The sequence below is a fragment of the Borostomias antarcticus genome (genome assembly GCF_949987555.1).
Source record: "Borostomias antarcticus genome assembly, chromosome: 1".
Classification (NCBI taxonomy): Eukaryota; Metazoa; Chordata; class Actinopteri; order Stomiiformes; family Stomiidae; genus Borostomias; species Borostomias antarcticus.
The window spans coordinates 32,388,029-32,410,787 of NC_140234.1; the positions used below are offsets into that span (position 1 = coordinate 32,388,029).

The 22,759-nt window shown below is 48.0% G+C and overlaps 1 protein-coding gene across 2 annotated transcripts in view; it reads right to left on the reverse strand.

The window, feature by feature from the left end:
• Window positions 1–22,759, reverse strand: part of nbeab (neurobeachin b) — a gene marked incomplete at both ends in the record, with an annotated part of 276,067 nt that overhangs the window by 89,394 nt on the left and 163,914 nt on the right. Inside the window, 8 exons of one of the 2 annotated variants that reach the window (XM_084443779.1) lie at window positions 3,468–3,634; window positions 6,190–6,298; window positions 8,344–8,408; window positions 13,870–13,931; window positions 18,218–18,345; window positions 19,827–19,946; window positions 21,166–21,292; window positions 22,579–22,733. In XM_084443779.1, the coding sequence (XP_084299905.1) occupies window positions 3,468–3,634; window positions 6,190–6,298; window positions 8,344–8,408; window positions 13,870–13,931; window positions 18,218–18,345; window positions 19,827–19,946; window positions 21,166–21,292; window positions 22,579–22,733 (933 nt within the window). The remainder of the gene's footprint in view (window positions 1–3,467; window positions 3,635–6,189; window positions 6,299–8,343; window positions 8,409–13,869; window positions 13,932–18,217; window positions 18,346–19,826; window positions 19,947–21,165; window positions 21,293–22,578; window positions 22,734–22,759) is intronic. The other variant, XM_084443780.1, reaches the window with a different exon arrangement.

Genomic DNA, 22,759 nt, shown 5'->3' on the forward strand with positions numbered 1-22,759 from the left:
CGCGTGAGGGATGAAACTCACTGTTAGCCAAGGGAAACGCCTGTTCCACCGCCTCGCTCCAGATCAATACACGCCACCCTTCTCCTCTCTCTCTCCTCTGCTACAAAAAAAGTAATTATACAGGAGAAATGTTGACAATCGATAGCTCAGTCAGGCTAGGTTAAGGTCTCCCGTGGAGCCCTGAGGCTGTGGGTCCTCTGTCAGCTGTCAGTGATGCTGGTGATGTTAACGCCGACGCCTGGGAACAAAGGCAGGGCGGCCTTAGTCGGGCCTGCTCTTTATTTTTTGTTGGGGTGGCCCTGTTTAAGCAATTAGCGCCTGGCCAGAGGTGAGCGAAGGGACAGAATGACAGAAGGGGAGACGCAGAAGCCCATGTTCTGTTTTGAGGTAAAATTCACACCGCTTCGGAACGCGCCGCTGTGTCCGCTAAACTTGAATATGCGATGACGTCTATATATATTCTTACATTCCGCCCGTTTCTTTGCAAGTGACTGAGGATATTTGGCACCGGGTGAGTTAAGGTTGCCTCACGGGAGGGAAAAAGTGCATTATTCTAGGATCAATTCATCAGGCTCTCCTTGACATCTCCTTTCACTTGACGAGGCTGAACTTTATAATCCACTGGCAGGGGTCAGGGGTAAACGGCGGAGGGGACCAGAGGGCAGTGAAAATCACTCTCTCGCCGGGGAAAAAATCTGACATCCAATTTTCAACTTGATTTATCAGTGCAAAGCTAAAATTGATAGCGTGTCATTACTGGCCGGCGAGCTGTCTGGCAGAGCTGCGTCGAAGCCTCCTCGTTTTGATTTAGCTCGGCGGATCAATACGACCCTATACTGTTTCAATTTGAACAGTATTGATTTCCTGATGCCGACTCAATACTGGGGACATTCATCATCAGGGAAGCGGAGAGTATGATCTAACAGCCGCCCCCCCATCCCGCCCCCCTGCGCGCCCACCGACCAGGCCGGTCTGACCACTCCTTATTCAGCCCGCGTGAGGGCAGACCACTGGGACGGCCTCCCAGCCGTGCACAGAGAGCCTGCTTGTCAGGCGGTCCAGTCTAATGTGGCTGAAATACAATCTCTCAACGGCGTTGGTCACAAAGAGCACGACAGCAACGGGGGAAGGAAGGGTCACTGGGGGCTGCGAATAATCCGCAGATCCTCGTTCGTTCGTTTGTTCTCATATGTGTACGATCTGGCGCGGCCACGTCGGACGCCGCTCATCGGGGGGGGGTCTGCTAGGGTGCGGCTGGCCGGCAGGGTGGCTTCAACAATCCCAACACATTCACACTCCCACAGTGCTTCGCATCACGTTGGGTCCAAGTGACTCAACGTGATGCAAAAAAAACAAACAAAAAAACGCAGTCATAAGCAGTATTTTCTGCAGACGACAACGACGGAATTATGTTTATAATTCAACACGAGATCAATATCCCTCGGCGTGTCTCAAGGCGGAACTTAAGGAAAAGGAAAAGCAATTTCTGTGCATGCAGACAAACACACACACACACACACACATTATTTTACACAACGTCACAAATAACCCGACAGCCACTTCAAAATGCTTAAGGGCTTTATATTTTACAAGAGCTGCACAATAATGGGAAAGTTAATGTAGCATTGAATAAGACTAAGCTGCTCGACTGCAACACTGCCTTGAGCACGTGAGCATATTGCATCATTTTTCTTCCACAGCAGGTTACCATTAAATTTGAATTTGTTGGAAGTTTCGTGGTATCATTTACAATGCCCCCCCCCTCCTGTTCACCCCTTACTCAATAACCTTCTGTCTCCATGCAAATGCTCTGTCTCTCAGAGGGCCTCGATAAATATTTGAATAAGTAAATGTGATAGCCGGAATTCAATCCTATACATTTTTGTCAGGGGTACTTGTGCCATGGTTAAGTCTGTTTGATGGATTTCCCCACCGCCACATCATAACATATAGAATACTCAAATAAATTGCCAAAAATATGACCTCATACACTTTGTGTGTGGGAAATGTGTGTTCTGATTTAAGGACAATGTACAGTATGTGGTGTACAGAACAATGAGACAATGAAAATGAAAATGGTTTGTATGGAGGAAAGATGGTTTACCAGAGTTTTTATTTATTTTTTATTTTCTATTTATGTATGTATGTATGTATGTACTGGATTTATTTATTTAAATCAATGACTGCAGTGGACTATTGAATGTTGACTGTAAAAATCCTGCTCTCTTGATTACTTGCATGGTATTGCATGTTTTGAGCTTCAGATAGAATATGATGCATGTCTAAATAACTCCAGCTACACACCACACATCTGCCCAGTAGCAGACTAGTCTCAAAAAGTCTTTGTTCGAGTAATCAATTGGATCCATTTACAGACTAGAAAAAGACTGTTCTACTATGTAAACTTTGCTAATGATATTGGTCACTTTGATTAGCAGATTTCCACGGAACAACTTTAGAACATAAATATTCCTAATGCTAATTACACAAACCGTGCCTGTTTGGGGTTGACATGAGTAAACACGGAGAAACACAGTCAGACAAGTGCACATAGTTAAACATCTGCATGTGTTTTTTAAATTCAATAAAGAATTCCAAACTACTGTGTCAGTGAGCAAATTTGTTTGGGCAAATCAGTGAGTGTGGTTTCTGTAAGCATGGCGGGTTTTGCTGCAGACCCTGCCCCCGAGCTCCGGAACTTTCCCTGGCAGGAACTGACAGCTCAGTTAAGACGTCACAGGAGCCAGATTCATACCCAGAAGCCAACAGTGATGTCTTTAAAAACCTTTCAAGCGACAGAGATCTTCCCCTATCTGCCTCTGGCATCAGCTTTATATACTCTACCCACCAAAACCACCAGCCTACATATTAAATAAATAAATATTAAAAATGTGCTTAATCAATCAATTATTAACTTTGCAATGGTTTTGCTCTTTGACTATATTTATCTACATTACATCTACTGTAGCAGTGCTGTTTGCCCATTTCAGCTCAACCCTGACGTCAGCTCAGCGGGCTGCCCTGCTACGGACTGTCCTGTCCTGTCTGTGAGTCTGGTGGGAAGCAGAGTTGGAGTGGAGAGCCGATCTCTCAACCACCACCAGGTGTTCTGCAGTGTGACTGAGAGGACCCCAAAACGCCCGTCAGCCTCCCCAACCTCCTCACCCCTGCTCGCCCCCTGCCTGTCTGACCACCGGCCAACCAGCCCTCCCCGGGGGATTAAGCCACTCTAAGCTGTAATTGAGTTTGCTGACCTGGTGCCTGACCCTATTGGATCCTGGGAAAACGGCATTAAACGGTGGTCCTGTCACTGTGTTGTGCCGGGGTAAAAGTGGACTTTTTTTGCTTCGTGTCTCAAGCTTTGCTTTTGTGTCTCCGGCCCGGACCCGGTCACAGTCTGGACCTACGGTAGCCTGGTCCTGGTCGGGCCCGGCCCTGACATTTCTAGCCCAGAAGGGGTGTCTCACCTCTGGGTCAGGGTGCCCCAGGCGCCGTGCTTGTTGGTGAGGATGTTCAGGATCTTCTGCTTCAGCTGGTTGGCGGTCACGTGGTCTCTGTGCTTGGCGGCGATGATCAGGTGATCGCACATCTTCTCCTCCTCCCTCCTGTCGGCGGCGTACTGGGCGCTGTTGGACTGGTGGGAGGGAGGGTCAGGGTTAGGGTTAGAGCGTTAGAGGGAGGGAGCAGAGTTCATTCATATCATCAAATCTATTTTAAAGAGAATACAACACGCCTGCAGTTCTGTGAAATTACATGTCACGAGTCTTGCGGAAATATTAATATCTCTACTGTAAATAATGTTCCGAGAAAAAACAACAAAGGAACACAGAACATGTCTGTCCTCCCGCAGAAATAAATCACAGAGAGACAGGTTATGGTTTTATTCAACACGCTCAAGTGCATAAAGATATTAGCAGACAGCCGCGGGACAGATTTCTGCTACCCTGGAGAAGAGCAGTAAATCAGGGAGCACACCAAGGTAGTCTGCTCTCTGATTGTGGACAGACTGGGCTTCCTTCTAGCGAGCCCCACGAACGGCACTCTGCACTGGATAAAGGAAAATCCTTCAAAGGATCTACTGAGAAAATGGTGTCGCCCGTTGAGGTTCATGGAGTCGATCTTTTGCATATATACACAATATTGCATCAAGGAAGACGTTCCGAGGAATAGGGATTCAAAACGGAAAGTCTCTTAAAATGCCTTCAATTCTGCATTACGAAAGGGGCAACTTGTTTGCTGCTGTCTACTACAGAATGTGTAGCATGCAATTGTCCTGTATGGATGCAATTGCTCCAAAAATGAATTCCATAAATGTCCAATGAAAATATAGATAGAACAGGTCAGAAACAAAGATATGAACATGGATATTGAAAAGACTGTGTGCTCTTGTGGCATTTTTGAACAATAGTGAGTGTGGTGCTTGCAGCCGACTAAAGGGAGTGAATCTGATCTTCCAGCTGAAATAAGATTGTCTTACTGCGCCTTCCTGGGGGCATCTCTTGCTAATATTCAAAATCGAATTTGCTAACAGAAGCTAGAAGTTAATTGAATTTCCTGCCTTATATTTGAATTCTGTCAGATATTATACCTCGACATATTCTTCAAATGGCAGATAACTCAATCTCCGTTTGTCATCTCACGTTACCGCGTGGTGCCCTGACAAATATCAAACATTATTTATCACTTCAAAGGCTATGAGGCTTCGCCTTGACACCAACTTAATTGTAAAAATGTCTTATCTGCCTCCGGAATCTTCAATCTCCGGTAGTGGGTAATAAAGCAGCATGGCTGCTGGATGGAGAGAGCCGGCTGTGTTGGCAGACAGGACGGATGGGGCCAGGTATTCTTCCCCCTGCTCCTGGTGACACCGCATATCTAGACGTCTCTCCCAGTTTATCTAGCAGGTCAAGGATCCTCAACAACTATATATCAAGCATCTGTTTGAGGATGGCTGCTCCTCAGAGATAAGAAACTCATCATCCTCACATGTGTAAGCCGCTTACAGGAGTGATAGAGGGGTATGACTGTGCGTGTGTGTGTTTGTGTGTGTGTACGTGTCTGTGTGTGTGTGTGTTTGTGTGTGTACGTATGTATGTGTGTGTGCGTCTGCATGTGTGCGATTAAGTCACTTTGTGACTAGTATAATATTTTCACTCACTATACAGGAATTGATCTGTGAAATGTTGATCAATCTACTATCAGATAAATATGTCCAACTGCACAGAGCCTAGCCCTAGTTCCATCACTAGCTTTATCCTTATAAACCATAGGGATTCTAAAGGGTAGCAACACTTCACCTTTAAGTGCATATTAATTACTATGCAACTACGTAGTAAGAACATTGTAGTTACATAGGAACTGTTATGTAATGCCATTGTATTATGGTTACTGCTGCCCATTTGCCAAATCCGCTTCACCCTGCAGATCACCCCCCCCCTCCAAACCGTAAAAATACCATGTAATAACTGTGCCTAGCAACGTCCAACTAGAACGCTGGGAAATGGAGTAGGAAGTGATTGCATCATAGTAGGAGATGGAAGTGACAATCTTCATATTTGTCCCATAATTGACTTCAGGGATAGCTGTAAATGTTTAGCAATCTCTACTAAGTGCATGAAACCACTTGGGAAATTCTAGATTTTTGGGTTTTTGGCTACTTGACGTGTTTACCTTTACAAAAACCTAAGCATAATAGTCCCTTCCTTCGTGTCTGAAAAGGAAGTGCTTTAGATATGTGGGGTAGAGACTGGCCCAGAGGATCCTCCTGTAATTGAGGGGTGGGAGCTTAAACGGAAAACCCAAATTAATATTGCTGGCCTATCATTTTGTATCCAGTTATTAAATCCCTTTATAGCAGGCTAATAAGTGAGGGTCTAATCCTCATTTGGAGACACAAGGACAGGATTATTGAGTAATATGATGTATAGCAGCTGTTTTTAATCCAGGATTCCCTCAGAGAGCCTTGCTCATTGACTCCAGATCCTATTCCTCGGTCAGGCTGACTGTTTATGAACACACTGGGCTAGAGTGGTCGAGTGCATTCAAATCACTATCTCATCCTGCTCATAAACACAGTGACGGTACTTGGGATATGATTTTTGCTGGTCTACGATTGTGCTTGAGTGTTACATCATAGTTTTATGCATTCTGGCCCAAACATGAGCCTGTTGTGTGGGAGACTCCCGGTACCTCAAACTCTGCGTGTTTGTGGACGTCCTCGGCCCGTTGGCGGTTCAGGATAAACTCTGCCTCGTTGGCAACGCGCACAATGTGGTCCTTCATGGCATGGCAGAGGAGTCTGGGAGAGAGAGATTCAAACAGCACGTCAGCAGAACGCAACGCCGCTTGAGCGCATCAGCGCACCACTGACTGATTTAATTTATTGGACAATTTAAAAACACACTTACAGCCAATGCATCGTAGAGTGCACACAAGATAGAATGTGTGTGCGTGCATGCGTGCGCATGTATATGTACTGTATGTATGTATGTATGTATGTATGCATGTGTGTATGTATGCATGTGTGTGTGTATGTATGTAAGCATGCGTGTATGTATGTATGTGTATGTATGTATGTATGTATGTATGTATGTATGTATGTATGTATGTATGTATGTACAGTATGTATGTATGTATGTATGTATGTATGTATGTATGTAATGTATATATATATATAGGATATTATGGTCAGAGGACAGAAGCCAGCGTGGGCTTAAGCTGCTGCAGCGTTCCTGTGGTTCAGAGAGAGATGTTGAGCCAGCGCGTCTCCCGGTCACTCACTGGCACACGCAGCATTAAAGGAGGAGTGGGCGTCATTAGAGCGCCGAAGCCCGTCTGCCACGCGGCGTGATGGGCTGTGCTTCCCTCCCCGCTGACCGGCGCACCCCCCCCCCCCCCCTCGCCTCCCCCATCTCTCTGACAACTCCCACCCCGAACTCGTCTCCTCACATGGCTGCCCCAGAGGCCCACGCTGAAGTTTCTATCTTTTTAATAAAGGGAAAGCACCCTGGCTATTGTGTGGAGATGATGTGCCATTTTACACGCCATTAGGCCTGCTTTGTTTTAATTAAAGCGGGTTCTGTTCTGCGCTGCTGTGATTCCCCCCCTGTCCCAGGGAGAGGCCCTGATCCAGGACTGCATTCATCAGCGGCGCTGCCCTCTTTAACAGTTGACAAGCGCTCAATTGCATTTTGAGTCCTTGGGAGGAAAGTGAATAAATAAACGCTCTCTCGTTTACCGGCCTCAGAGCCTGCTATGCCTGCTGGGTCATATCTCAGACCAGAACAGAGAGCGTATGAATAGTCTGGGACTGGGTAGAGTCATACAACTAGACAATTAGACACAGAAAGGCTTTATTTGATACCGAGGTTGAGTATTAATACGTGTTATTTAGTAATATTCAGCCTATAGTTAGATACTGTCCGTGTGTCTTCCTACTGTATTGAGGCCCAATGGAGTTTCTCATTATGACACACGAGAGCAACAAGGGTTGGTTTAGAGCAGAGCAAACCTAACGTCTAAGGATGAGTTCAGCTCTGAGACCAAAGGCCGGTACTTTGTCCTGCTGAGCAGATAGACACGATCACTCCAGGTCGTTAGAGCTCACTGAGGCCCAGCTGGGGAGGAACAGCCGAGAGGCCGACGACTTCAGCTCCGACTGCCCGGAGTCAGATTCAGAGCCAGCAGCACCCTGGACAGCGTCGTGTGGCCACTCTGACCAAAGCTCTTTGTCCGGCCCCGGGGGGGGGGGGGGGGGGCAGACGGACTGAGGGGGCGGGGCCTAAGCTGAGGAGGAGGCCTGGACGTAGGCAGTCTAGTCTGACGGGTCAGCAGATGGGCAGCTGAGCTGCACCCTGATCTGCTCTACTGAGCACCCTTCCAGTCTTCCATGTCTAGAGGGAGGGAGGGAGAGAGAGAGAGAGAGAGAGAGATATAGAAAGAGAGAGTCAGAGAGAGATAGAGAGACAGACAGAGAGAGATAGAGAGTCAGAGAGAGAAATAGAGAGAGACAGACAGAGACACAGATAGAGAGATACAGAGAGATATAGAGAGAGATGCAGAGTAAATAAGAGAGGCTGAGAGAGTGATATTATTATTTTGCCCTGCCATGCCAGTCTTACTTCCCTTTACCCCTTACGGCGCAGTCACCAGGGGCAAGAGGCTTACAGCTAATCTAGGCTCCTGTCACCGTTCCAAACAACCTGCTTAGAGCTGCGAGGGGCAGGTCCGGCCCCTGAGATGACAGGACCGTCCCGATAACAGGCCGTGAATAAACCCAGGCTACCGTGTAACACTGCCAGCCACCGTGATGGGAACGGCTCTGATGTCACGGGGGACACCTACCGTCCCTCGTTGATCAGCTCAATGAAGGCCAGGCCCGCGTTCTTCTGGATGGAGTTCTGCCATTCCTGGAACACATGGCAGCGCGGGATTGTTAGTCACACTGGCTGTGTTGCTTTTCATCTGTCAACAGTTAAAAGACATAAAACCCCAGACCGCATAATGTTCTTATCAGCAATATTAGACCGTGGTTATTAAAAGGCATACCAGTCGGCTAATTCTCAATAAAAATAATGAGGCAATAAAGAAAGAATAAAATTGTAATAAAAAAAAACAATTAGGGAACACAAAACAGAATGGTATTTCACAACTAAAACACATACAATAAAACAGCACGAGAATGGGATCCAACAAGACAGGCAATAAAAGCTACAGTCTTTGAGCTGCCGTCTCATTGGCCGGTTTCAGCTTCAGCTATACTGTACAGTGTACTGTAGCTCAAATGGAACTGCACATTCAACAGTCACTAATTTAAGTAAGGGAGTAAAGCTCCAAGGTCATATATCCGTTATAAAAAGCTGAAACTCTGCCCCACATGTGTGACTATCCTTTCTTCCTCTGTGAAGAGATCTGTAAACACAGGAGAGATGTAATTGCGAGATGAAACCGTATCCTCTCTCCCTTAAATACAGCCATTTCCTCTGTCCCCCTGCAGTGACAGATGACGGAGCAGGTTCACAGAGCGATGTGGAGCAGGCCTGAGGGGGGCGGCGCGCCCCCCCCCCCCGCCACCACGCCCCCGCGCTCAACAACACTACCTGGAAATGATTAAAAAGACGTTTGGGAGCCAGTCTCTCGCTGTGGGAACTTCAGTCTCGCTGAGGTGCCAATGGCAGGGGAAACAGAGAAGGCCATGGTTCAAAAGAGCAGGAAAAAAAGAGAAGAAATTAAAGCAGAAAGGTTCCTGGTTCTCAAAGCGAGCCAACTACTCACCCAGGGGGCCTCTGAGTAAGATTCTACATTTACAATCTTACTTTACAGTATAGCGGTATCTCCAAGATGAAAGTGAGGCGCCTGCATTATTATCTTGCTCCTGGTCCAGTAGTTTAAAGATCAGAACAGATCATGTACTGTAAGCACTGTTTGGGGTTATGACACAAGAATGAGAATTCTGTGAAAATGTAATGTAAATGTAATGTAAAATGTAAAAATTGGGAGAAAAGTAATTATCAGCATACAGTTCTTGGCATTTTAGAGGACTACAGTGTACAGCGACATCATGCGTGAGACGGGATAAAATAATTATTTTTGACAAACAGGGGGCGGCAGGATGGACAAGCAAAGCATTCGCCTTTGGAACCAGAAAGTTTGTTTTCCAGTGAGAGCAAAATACTGTATATAAGAAAACCCTCTCCTTTCCCTTTTCTAGCTCTAACCCTAACCTCAAGCCTAACCTTAACCTTTCAGTTGACATGCATACATTTAACTTTACCATTCAGTAAACATGTCTAAAGTGCCTCCACATTGTGCACCTACCGCGGCACGTGACAATCAAAGCGGGACTATCCGGCATGGTCTAAGCAGCACATTTGAGTAGGCGGAAACGGCCAAATACTGTATGTCTTAGGACACACGTTGAACACTACCGTGATGGACGTTGATATCAGGCGGGGTGTGTTTGCATAAGCCTGCAGTACAGCGTGTGACATATCAGGATATCAGGCCACGTCTGAGCACGCATTCTGACCCCACGTTACGCTGAGCTAGGAGCCCAGCATATGGTCTCCAAATGTTCCCTGTGACCCCCCCCCCCCCCCGGTTCCAGTATCCACTCCCAATAAGCTGCTCTTGATTTGGACAGGGATCATGTACAGTCAGTCTTCTGAGGGTTTGCTCGGACCGCGCTCACGTGACAAAAATAAACAGGGAAATGAAAGCAGATGTGAGGCTCGCCAGGGGGCGGGGTCTGAACCGGACCATTCCATTCTGCTATCTTGTCTGAGGAAGGCTTGGTGGTCGGGATGGCGCTTAAAAAAAAAATCCTTCTATGTTTTTATTTGGGAAGCAGATCTCCCCAAGGGGCTTGTCCGTGATTGCAGGGATTTGGGGAACGCTCGTTGTTGCCCATTTGAAGGGAATTAGGGCTGACGTGTACCTCCAGAAGGAAGTAATGTGATCCCTGATGTAAATGCAGACCATACCCAGAGCCCAGCACCTCTGGCCATGGGAAGTTTGCTCAGGAGCTTAGATAAGAAAAGCTGACATCTGCAGTAATCGGTTGCAGTTAACATGGGATTACCAAAACCTTGAGAAATGGTTGATTGCGAGAAGGGAATGGTACCGATTCTCTGACTGTCCATATGTTTAGAAACGGTCCTTCACCACTGTAACCATGACGACACAAAACCACCACGCAAACCTCTTGCATTACAGTGTTTTCTAGTTAGAGTTTTAACACTGACATACGGTGGTTTCTCTCTCTCTCCAGTCTTTCATAGTCCCAAACATCAGTGGGGTACCGAGTATTGTATATGTGGTGTCTCAACCTGTCAGAGCACTGGAACGCTTTGCTTTTATCTGCAACTGCCTCTGCCTTGACGCCGGGCTTCACATCTGGAGGCCTTCCATCACTAAATCTCCACAGCTCCACTCTAGATCCCCCCCACCCCCCCTCGTATGTTAAAACTGTTACAAGAAACAGAGACGTTTGACCTTTTCGTTTGGCAGGCCAGTCTGAGGAGAGACACCCAGTGCCTCACACTAATCACGGTGATTTGGAGGCACGAATAAGAAAAGCAGATTATCAACCCTAATTTATTCATAAAACAGATCTGTAAAGCAGTCAGTTGGCATTTTATAGGGGGCTTTCTGAGAGTGATTAATTCACTGTACATTAAGAAGAATGCATGTAGGATGATGCAATATTGCTACCAATACCCTACCTACAGTATTGCACTAGTCTAAAATACACTTTCAGGAAAAACAAAGGATTCTAGTGGCGTTCTTTGTCAAAGGTAAGGGTAGACGAGTTCATAATGGCTGAATATTTTAAGTGCGAAACTTTATCATGTAGTTGATTAAGACACTCTATCCACTCAACCATTGTTGGGTCTCCTCTGCAAGAGCACATTAAATTCTCAGGGTCATACCATATTGCAGATGACGCCGCCAAGATTCATAAACACTGAATTCTAAGTATGTGCGGTCGAGTATGGACAGTCGATTATGGTGAGTAATGGTGGATTGGTTAACGATCCAAACACAAGGCCAATCATGCTGCACCCAGGTTTGTGGGTTCTAGTCCCACCTCTGCCTCATACTGTACTTCACCTCCCCTTCAACCACCTCACAGAGAACAGTACTGTACATACATGAGAAGACAGTGGGATTGCCCTCTCCTGTAATTAATAAAATAATGTGTACAACCAAATCAACCAATCATTGGCAATCTGCGTACATTTACATTTTAGTAATTTAGACCCTTTCATACAAAGAATAAGTACATTTGTCTGTAGTAAGTAAAGCGACATCCCAGTCATTGTCATAAAGACAGAATAAGAGGCAGTGTCACAAGTAGTCACAGTGAAGCGCTAGAGAAAAGAAGCACCAGAGAAAGAGGACAAGTCCATTTTCTAAAGGAAACTTGTACAAAGAACTATACAAGTAACAGTACTAATAATCACTTCATTTCCTCTTAATGTAATTTCCTCTTAATGTCAAGTGCCTCACACGTCAACTGATGATGTAAAAAAAAAGAAGGGAAATCAAGTCTTCTATCTTCTTGTTTTACAGGATATTTGTATTATATCACTGACCAGTCATTGTGACATCATACAACAGCTCTTAACCAATCAGATTGCGAGGTCAGAACTACCCGTTGTATAATGTGACATATTGGAGGGGAGCTTCCGACCCTCCTAAAACTTAGCCATGATGATAAGGAAGATAAACATAGATTTCACTGATTTTAGCTCAAAGAGGTGCAATGTGTTTATGGAAATGTGTTTTTATAACGTTTTCATAAAGAACATTTGAAGGGTTCTTTGTTTTGTTCCTTCATAAGAACCCTTTTCAGTTTTGTTCCTGCAGGGGAGGCCGTTTGGGAGCTACAGTACATAGAACCCTGCCATGAAGAACCCTCTTGTCACAGCTAGAAACGTTCTTACGGCCCACTACAAAGAACCATTATAAAACTGTTCTCCACTGCCCCAAGAAAAGGGTCCCCCAGAGAAAAGTAAACCTTTATTTGACACCGACTTTTTTCAGAGAGTGTACAGAGTGGAATATTCCCATTACTGAACCACATTTTAACTTGGGTGTATTTCAGCAACCAAACTACCAACCAGTCAGGCTGTGCCGTCTGTCGGCGTTTGTCTGTGACGCTGCATCTCCTGATGGTCTAGAAGGGACACTACAGGCTGGAGGCTCCGGTTTCATCCCCCATCCAGCGGATCAATATCTCTGCCTGGGTTTCATCCCCCGAGCCTCTAATAGCAGGAACCTCTGGAGTGGTGGTAATGCTATCTGTGTGATGGGGTGGGGGTGAGGTGGGCTGGGAGCACAAACTGCCCGCTGACGCTCCCATCCGCAATAAATCCCAGAGCCGGGAAAAGGCAGCTTCCCAGCGATACACGGCTACGCTCCAGACAGAAAAGTGAGCAAAAAACGGAGCGTTCGCCCCCTAAGCAACTTCAAAAGACCAACCCATAACAGCGTGATTCACTACGGCGAGCCTTGGTTCTGTGAGTAGAGGAAAGCTCCTTAATCTTGGCCCTCTAATAACAAATGCATGCTATGTGAGCTGCCTGGCTTCCCGCTGGAGAGGGCTTTGGACCACGGACACTGTGGAGCTGGGAGAGTGGCTCTCGGGCCCCGGAGTCTGCATCCACAGAGAGAGAGAGAGAGAGGCACCACGTAATGGCTTCCTTATGGACTCCCGACGCAAGACTGATGGGCTGACAGAAGGTATGTTAAATATCTCCTGTTCTAACTGCTACATTGGGACTCTGACCCTCTCTGAGACAGAGGCTTAACAAGAGCTTGGGAGGGTCAACGCAGGGGTGATCTGTCAATGGCAGCTTTGCATGAGGTGGGACATGATTCACCAGAGGACGGCTTGGGATACGAGCCCAGGGCGGCGCTGAGAAAGTCCCTGTATTTCTGAGAAGCGCTGTTGGTGCAGACGGTGAACGTCATCCGGTAGTTTGAGTAACTCTTTGCTGAAAAATCCCTGCATGAACATGTTTATACGGCGGCGGTATCTAAGGGCCGTCGTGTCCTTAAACGATAGATACTGCACCCGTAGTTAAGATGGGCTCGATAGGGAAAGGGCTGTGAGACCATTTCCTTTACACAAATGGCCTTTCAATGGATATCAAGATGAGTGATGTGGACCACTGAGGAGTCCGTGTCCAATTTGCCAAATCCTGCTGTATAATTGTCATTTCACAGTGAGATAGAGCGAAAAGCTGACTCTCATTAGAGCCCTGTGCAAAGAGAGCAGAGAAGAGGTGTTGGAGAAAGAGAGAGAGAGAGAGAGAGAGAGAGGGGGGGGGGGGGGGGGGGAGAGAGAGAGAGAGAGAGACTCACCTGAGAGCAAAGCAGCATGACCAGTTCCACCACCGAGGTGCTGGACTTCATACACACCAGACCTGCCGGGGGAGGAAAACGTTAGACAGACGTGAGGAGTTTCAGGAGGGGAGCCTGTTGTAACTAACACACATGCACGCACACACACACAAACACACACGCACATGCACACACGCACACGCACACATACAAACACACATGTGCGTGCGCACGCACACACAAATGCATATCCACAAACGGGCACGCACACAGTACAGATACACACACAGCTGAAGTGTAGACAGGCATTCACAGGTTTCTCCTCATCTCCATACTGAGGAGTGTGTTCCTCGGAAGCTGACAGTGGTCTAATGAAACAAGGAGGCAGGTGTGAAAAGCTAATTTGCAGAAACAATGGCTGTGACTGATGTGCTATTCTGCACCTCCAGTTCTACCAGGTGAGAGGCATTAATGCGGTCATTACCAGAGGAGAGAGACACACTCTGGAGACTCATTACAGGGCGGAAGGGACAAGCCTGACCCGCTGGCATGGTTTCATGAATGAAACATGATGAAAGCCAATCAGAAAACATAACAGAATGAGAGCATGATGAATGAATGAATGGATAGCAGGGTGTGGCATGAACCGCTGATTTCATGTGAACATTTTAATGGGAGAAAATGGGATAATTATTTTTACTATTACCATAGGACCTAAGGGTTGGTTGTTGGATAAATACATGCATGGGCAATTCTTTTTTGTGTGTTTTGAATAAGGGTTGGCTGTTGGTCAAATACATTTATGGACATGTTTGCATGTGTGTTGTGAATGCTGAAAGAAGCGTTGCTGTATGGCAAATATTCCAATCATTACAAGAATGAAGACATAAGTCACTACTTGTGGGTAACGCCAAGTTTAGACATTCGTCTCCTATTCATGGACGTGGAAGCGGGGGCGCTGTAAACCCCCGAGAGGATGTGACCCCTCTCTTGTCCACCGCCCGCCACCGCCGACCTCTCGTACGACACGCTAGCTTGTAAGTCAGCTCGCTCTGACAAGTCAGGTGGCCGGGTGACCCCGGTCTCACTGGTGGACAAACTAAATGCATTCTATTTAAACACCGCCGGCCGGCGCGTTCCAGCAAACCGGGCTGGGTTAAAGCACGGGTGAATGTGGCATTGTGGGGGCCGGGCGCCGGCGGGCTCCGTCCACTCGGGGAACGGAGAGGCGGGGAACGGCGGCCACAACGGGACCACTGTTCACGCGCGCCTCAACACCAACTCCAAGTGCAGGGCCCAGGGTGCAGTCGGCATAATTGCCACGGTGACCAAACATCTGTGGGGTCGGAGGGGTCGTAAGGGCACGCGACCCCCGGCAATCTGAGCGGTGATAGATGATTGGTAATTACTTTTAAATGGAGCGCATTTGCGCCATGGCACAATATTTCAGCTGTTGGGTCCGGAGGGGTTGGAAAGAGAAGGAGGAAAGATAAACAAGGTTGGCTCCTTCACCCGGGTTAGGGGCAGAGGAACTTGACCGCGGCTGATTGGAGTACGTCCCGCTCCTTCACCCTGGCCAGGGGCAGAGGAACTTGACCACGGCTGATTGGAGCGCGTCCTCGTCGTCCGCTGAGAGAAACGTTAATCCTACGTGTGGTGATTCAGACCCGCTGCAAAACAGCCCGTCCCGTTATTCTGTCTGGGACGCACTTCGGTCTTAATCGGGATGAGACCGGCGCGTCTAGGAACAGCCGGGTCGTCTGTCTGCAGACTTGTTTGCGAGGGCGGGTCTCTCAGCCGCCCGGTCTGTGTACTTGTCAGCTTGGCTGGGCTCCTGACAGACTTCCTGAGTGAAGGGATCAGACACACTTTCACACGTGTCACGTCTTCACTACCTGCTTTTTTCCTCCCAGTCCCCCGGGCGTGTTTGTGTGGAGCCACATGTGAGGACGGGGGGGTTTTCAAAAGCATGAGCTTCGAGTGCAGGGACACGCCCTTAACGCCCGAGTGTGTGACTGTGTCTGTGAGCGTGCCCGTGGGCATACAGAGCACAGAGCTGCACAGTAGATAACTACTCATGGCGATATGGGGAATTCAGAGCACAGCGCTGTATGATCCAAGAAAAAGAACGCTGATTGACAGGCACTGGTTTCCCTGCATGCATTTCTCTTGCCAAAAGCGCTGATTGCTAGCTCCTTCTATCAAAAGAAAACAGCTTTTTCAAAACAGCTATTTCAACTAATGGCTCGTTTTTGAATAGTCCAACCTTATTCAGTATTATAAGCTATGAGTACAGTCTTAGTATTCCATTATGGTACTGTGGAACAATATATTTACCATTCTTAGTGTTTTTATTTCTTCAAAATAATAGCATGGTGTTATCCTTGGGATTTATAGTTATGCCTAAGGGGTGTTTAGATTTCTCTAACCTCATCCCCAACAGCTATCCAAAAATTTGATAGGCTGCCTGTTGAAACTTTAGGACCGGACATAAAAAATCCTTCATTAGTGTGTTTTATTAGAAATGGCCTCAGGCACAGAGATATGTGTTTGAATTCTGTCTGGGAGTAGGGACATGCTGGAGATTGTACGTAGAGCCAGGAAATACCATATAAATATCTTCATTTTTCAAATGACTGCAGTTATATCATACTACAATGTTGACAGGGAGATGTTTCTATCCTGCAAGTGGATGAGGGTGCTTTTGATGGTTATGTCTCAGACGTTGGACTGGTCCAAGCTGTACAGAGGCACCAGTCAACGTTATTTATATAGCACGAGAGTCATACATCAAATGCAACTCCAAGTGCTGAACAGTAAAGTGTGTCTTAACATTTATTCCTGTAAAATGCTTGTCGAGCCATCGGCGTGCATTCTTTTGGCCTGCTGTAATTCCCCAGCCTGTGAGATCAATGCAGGGGTGCGGGTTGCAGAACAGCCACTGAACTGAGTCAGAGAGCCGTTTCCCTAGGGGCCCTGGTCTAAGTCAGAGGGGCTGTTTCCCTAGGGGCCCGGGTCTGGCTGACGAAGGGCTGATGAAGGTCTAGGACCGAAACTTTACAACTTTAAAATCTGAACGGCAAGTTAGACAATGTGCAGGATATTCTTTTTCAGGCAGGCTGTAGGGATGGAAAGTAGAAGAAACACACACAAACACACATACAAACACACACACACACACACAGACACACACATGTACATACTGTACACAAACTGTACAAACAGGGGATGGTGGTTGTGGTGGAGTGTTCTAGGCCACTTCACATGACTGCCAGCAGATACGCGAGAGCAGGGAGAGAGCACACCAGAGCACACCAGAGCAGGGAGAGAGCACACCAGAGAGAGCACACCAGAGAAAGAGAGAGCACACCAGAGAGAGCACACCAGAGAGAGAGAGCACACCAGCAAGAGAGAGAGAGAGAGAGAGAGAGAGAGCACACCAGAGAGAGAGAGAGCACACCAGAGAGAGAGAGAGTACACCAGAGAGAGAGAGTACACCAGAGTAGAGAGAGAGAGCACACCAGAGAGAGAGAGAGAGAACACACCAGAGAGAGAGAGAGAGAGAGCATACCAGAGAGAGAGAGAGAGAGAGCACACCAGAGAGAGAGAGAGAGCATACCAGAGAGAGAGAGAGAGAGAGCATACCAGAGAGAGAGCACACCAGAGAGAGAAAGAGAGAGAGAGAGAGAGAGCACACCAGAGCAGGGAGAGAGCTCACCAGCAAGAGAGAGAGAGAGCACACCAGAGAGAGAGAGAGAGAGAGAGAGAGAGAGAGCACACCAGAGAGAGAGAGAGAGAGAGAGAGAGAGAGAGCACACCAGAGAGAGAGAGAGAGAGCACACCAGAGAGAGAGAGTGAGAGAGCACACCAGAGCAGAGAGAGAGAGAGCACACCAGAGAGAGAGAGAGAGAGCACACCAGAGAGAGAGTGAGAGAGCACACCAGAGCAGAGAGAGAGAGACGGATCACACAACCCCCGTTCTCCTCCAGGACACTGTGGCTGTCTGCACTCTATCCAAACCCAACATAACCAAGGACTAGAATTTCATTTTGTTTCACTGCTCTCCTCCATAAATACAATGGTTTTGAGACATCACACACAGTATGAAGTAAGATGACAAAAACGCATACACAGGATGAGAGCGGTTGAGATAAGTGATTTAATTACACGGCGATTTAAGTAGATGTTGTGCATGAAAAAGAAAGGTTTACAGCCCTGTGGAGCTGCAGAACTATCTCTCAGATCCATCCGGGCGGCGCCCGCTGTGAGGTCATCACTGGGGCAGGGGGGCGGCCAATAACGGACGCCGGCGCCCCGCTAAGGGACTGGCAGAGCTGGAGGAAGAGAGAGAACTACGCGGCGCCCGTACCTTCTATCAGCAGCTCCTGCCCATGGCTGCCCAGCAGAGTCCGGGACAGGAAGGGGGCAAAGTCCACGAAGATCTCCCTCAAGAGCGGAGCCACCTTCTCCAGGGCGCGCTCCAGCTTAGTCGTGATGCTGCTTGAACCAAATACAGAGGGACAGAGAGGAGGGAGAGAGAGACGGAGAGAGAGAAAGAGAGAGAGGGAGGCGAGAGAGAGAGAGACTGACAGAGAGAGAGACACAGAGAGAGAGAGAGGGAGAGAGAGACGGAGAGAGGGAGGGGAGAGAGAGAGAGAGAGGGACGCAAGAGAGAGGGATTGAGAGAGAGAGAAGGGGGAGAACAGGGAGAGCAGAGATGGAGAGAGGGGGGGGGGGGCAGAAAGAGAGAAAATAGGAAATGTCAGGGAAGAGAGAAACCAGAAAGAGAGAATGACAAATTGCATAAACATTAGGATTAGGCTGCATTAGGGGGGGTTAATTAAATATGAAGCCACTTCCTCCTTGGTTAGTATGTGAGTAACGTGGCAGGAGTGGACCAGGGTCTCTGGTACAGTGCATTCCCATGGTACATCCCCCCCTGTCCCAGGGTCAGTCCCTAGTGACCTTAGTGATTAGTGACACTACACAGGAACACACCACTCCATAATTGTTGTTGTTGTTGTTGTTAGTGTTAGTGTGCTGGCTGAGTAACACCTCTGCAAAGATGCAAAAGACACTGAGGATAGCAATGGGAAATTGTCGAGTTGAGCACTGACGCTTATTGTTTAGGGCGTTTTTTTTTCCAAACAGGTTTAAATGGTGGATCGATTCCATACTAGGGACAGTGTGTTGCGACCTTTGCGGTGAGGTGTTACTAGGCAGAGATGGTTCCCGCCGTGGAGGGAAGCGCCCTTGTCTGGCCGCGCGCAGCCGAGCGTGGTTTCACATCGCCCGGCCTCTACTGCCAGCCGGGGGCGGAGTCATGCAGCCGTCCAGCAGGGGCCCAAGCCTGGGCCTACGCTGAACCCGAAGCCTGCCCAGCGGCCCATGGGCACACACACACGGAAAGAGTGTGTGACACACAGAGGAGAAGCCCAGAGTCCCCGGCAAAGAGCAGCAGAAAGCAGCAGCAGAGAGAAAGAGAGAGATAGAGAGAGAGATAGATAGATAGATAGATAGATAGATAGATAGATAGATAGAGAGAGAGAGAGAGAGAGATAGAGATAGATAGATAGAGAGAGGTAGATATAGAAAGAGGAGACAGAGAGAGATAGAGAGAGGGAGAGAGAGAGGCAGAGAGAGAGAGAGAGACAGAGAGAGAGAGAAAGAAAGAGAGACAGAGAGAGAGAGAAAGACAGAGAGACAGACAGAGACAGATAGAGAAAGAGAGATAGAGAGAGAGGCAGGGAGAGAGAGAGAGAGAGAGATAGAGACAGAGAGAGAGAGAAAGAGAGAAAGGGGGGAAAGGTTGACAGCGAGAGGAGGAGCAGAGGCTACCGGCCTTCAGTAGGAGGCCCTAGTGGCAGCGCTCCGCCCCACGGCCCCCTGGGAGAACACAGTGAGGGGATGAGAGCGTGACAGCAGGCCTGTGTGACCAATGGGAAGGGTCCTGGGTGACCAATGGGAAGGGTCCTTGCCTATGACACTGGCCTGCACCTCTGGGGGCTGCCTGGAATCCTGCCAGCGAGCTAAGGGTTCTGAGCTCGGGCGGCGTCAGCCCCGGGCGCAGTGGACACTGGTCCACCTCACAAAAGGCGCTGAAATACAGATTAGCAAAGAGAAATAGCATTTACAAGAGTCGTTGCATGTTTTCGGGGGCATTTTAAAAGGGTGGTGCTGAGGAAAGACTGGGTGGTGATGATGGGAAAAGGAGGTGACAGCATTTCTCAGGGTCTTTTGAAGTGTCTACGAGGCATGCGGCAAGCTAGCTATAAATGTCATAATTTCATCAGGTGGCAGTGAGAAAGTCTGTGTCGTTTTTCCCCTCCTAAAATGCAGGTTTGGCGTCACCGGGCTCTGCAGCCAGACAGTTCCATCATTGACTTCATGGTTACGGTAAGTGATGCCAGTTACTGCTGCCATGGCAACTGATTTGGTATTCCTTTGGAAGGGGACAGAGAGATAAAGGAGAGAGAGAGAGAGAGAGAGACAGAGAGGGAGGGAGGGAGAGAGAGAGAGAGAGAGAGAGGGAGAGAGGGAGAAGAGAGAGAGGGAGAAGAGAGAGGGAGAGGGTGAGAGAGAGAGGGAGAGAGAGGGAGAGAAGAAAGAGAGAGATGTGTGTGGACTGGAGCTGTTTAAAGTGCAGTGTAGAGAAAGAGAGCTAGGCTTAAAGGCTTTCAACAGTCAGGTGGGGACCAAGAATGCATGCCTGTCTCAAATCATTACAGTAAGTGAGGACGATGGTTCAAGGTCACACAAACACGCGCGCGCGCACACACACACGCACACACGCACGCACGCACACACACACGCACGCACACAAACAAACAAGCACCTTAATTATCATTCAACTGATTCACTGACACCCAAAATGGTAAATATAGTTTAAGATGAGGAAATGTAAAGCACAACTAAGAATCCACAATAAGAATTTAAATTTCACCAACAGGGAAGCCTGTTACGCATATTAGCACAGTTCAAGTATTACTGTATGACAGTTGTAGGCAGTACCATCATTTAGTGCAGGGCACACAAGCGGCTGGTTGCAGACCTAACAAAGATAAGGTGAGGCAAAGACAGGGCAAGCGCCATCTAGTGGTGGGATGTCGGGACTACAGCACTGCTTGGTGAGAAGGACAGGTCAAGTAGATGCTAACACACACACACACAAACACGCACGCACACACACACAAACATGCACGCACACACACACATACAAACACACAAAGTTAAGAACACACACGAACACACAGGAGTGAGGGTGAGGATGAGGGCGTCAGATAGCAGGTGGTTAGCGGTGCGTCTGCCCGACCCCACCTCATGTTCTCCACCGTGTCCTCTGGCATCGGCGCCACGGTCTGCACCGCCGGCAGGTTCTTACTGGTGGCTCCGTTCACAAAGCTGGAGGAAGACGAGGAGGAAGACGAGGCCGAATCTGTGGCGCCTGCAGAGGAGAACGAAACCAAAAAAACTGAAAACCTTTTTTGTTTTTTTTGTTAAAAAAACAACAAGAGGTTTGTGCCAAAGCAAACAGAGTAATCTTCCAAAAATAAAATTGCTTCACCCATTTAATTCTCCCTTTTAGGTTATATAAAGTAAATCAAAAACAGTATTAGGTCACTGCTTTTAAGACATATTAAGTCAATCTACAGACTACTGTAGACTTTTTGTATTCACAACAACATTCAGTCAACCTTATGTGACACACTGTACATCAGTAACACTGTACATCAGTAACACTGTGCATCAGTAACGTGTGGAGTTCCCCAGCGTGACGGGGGGCCTCTCGTAATTGTGTGACTAGACTGTGGTGGAGGGGGGCACTGAGGTCCTGAGGTCTGAGTGGGGGGGGGGGGGGGGTCTGAGTGAGTGGGGAGGGGGGGGTATGTGGTCCTGGGGTGAGTTAGGGGTTGAGGGGTATGAGCATATTTCCCAAATTCATGCTCCTGGACTGAAGGAGAGGTTGTGTATTTTTAATGGAGCACGTTTAATAGGTGTGTGTGAACTCCGAATGGTTCCAGCGTTAAGTGGCTCCTTTCAGAGCCCGGGGGAGAACCAGGCCCGGTCAGGGCGGGGAGGGGGTATATGGAGGCTGGGGACACGGTCAATCACACACTGAAACACACAGTGCACACATGCAGCCTATGCGTCTAGCATTAACTGAGCATGAATTCAGGAATCTTTCAAAAAGAAAATAACTTCACCCACTTAATTCTCCCTTTTAGGTTCTATAAAGTCAATCAAAAACATAGCATTAGGTCACTGCATAAAATGCATACTTAGTCAATGTATAGACTACTCTACACTTTGAGCCTATCCCATAGATATCCCATCATGGCTGTACTGCATTATAGAATAGTAAAGAGGGCCATCTAGGGGTGAGTATGAATTACTACACTGAGCTGGAACGCAGCTGAGGACACTGGTGCTATTCCTGGAAAGGCATCTAAGGGGAAATTCCAGACTGGCCCATTACGATTTGAGGCAACTACTCAAATTAAGCACTAACGAGCTACTGCTCTTTGAAAATAAATCGAATTACCGGCCAAACAATTAGCTAGTGTCGTGTATCATTAGTAACCTTGGACGCCCCCACGAGTCTCACCATCATTCAAGGGTGTCTGGTATCAGGGCCATGGCCTACATACCGAGTTAAGACCCCCCCCAAAAAAAGTGAACTCTATTTAAATACGCCTGAGGAAGGTGGGAGCATCCATAGCGGCCGTGTACCTGTGGTGTTGATCATGCTCTTCGGGTTGGTGGGGGCAGCGGCGGCAAAGATGTTGGGGGTAACGCTGCTCCCGGCCGCCAGGCCGCTGGCTCCGCCCACCGTGGTCACCGCCAGGCTGCCGGGAGGCGGCTTCTTCACGGGGACCACCACGCTCCTGAGGCACAGAGAGCCAGAAGCAGG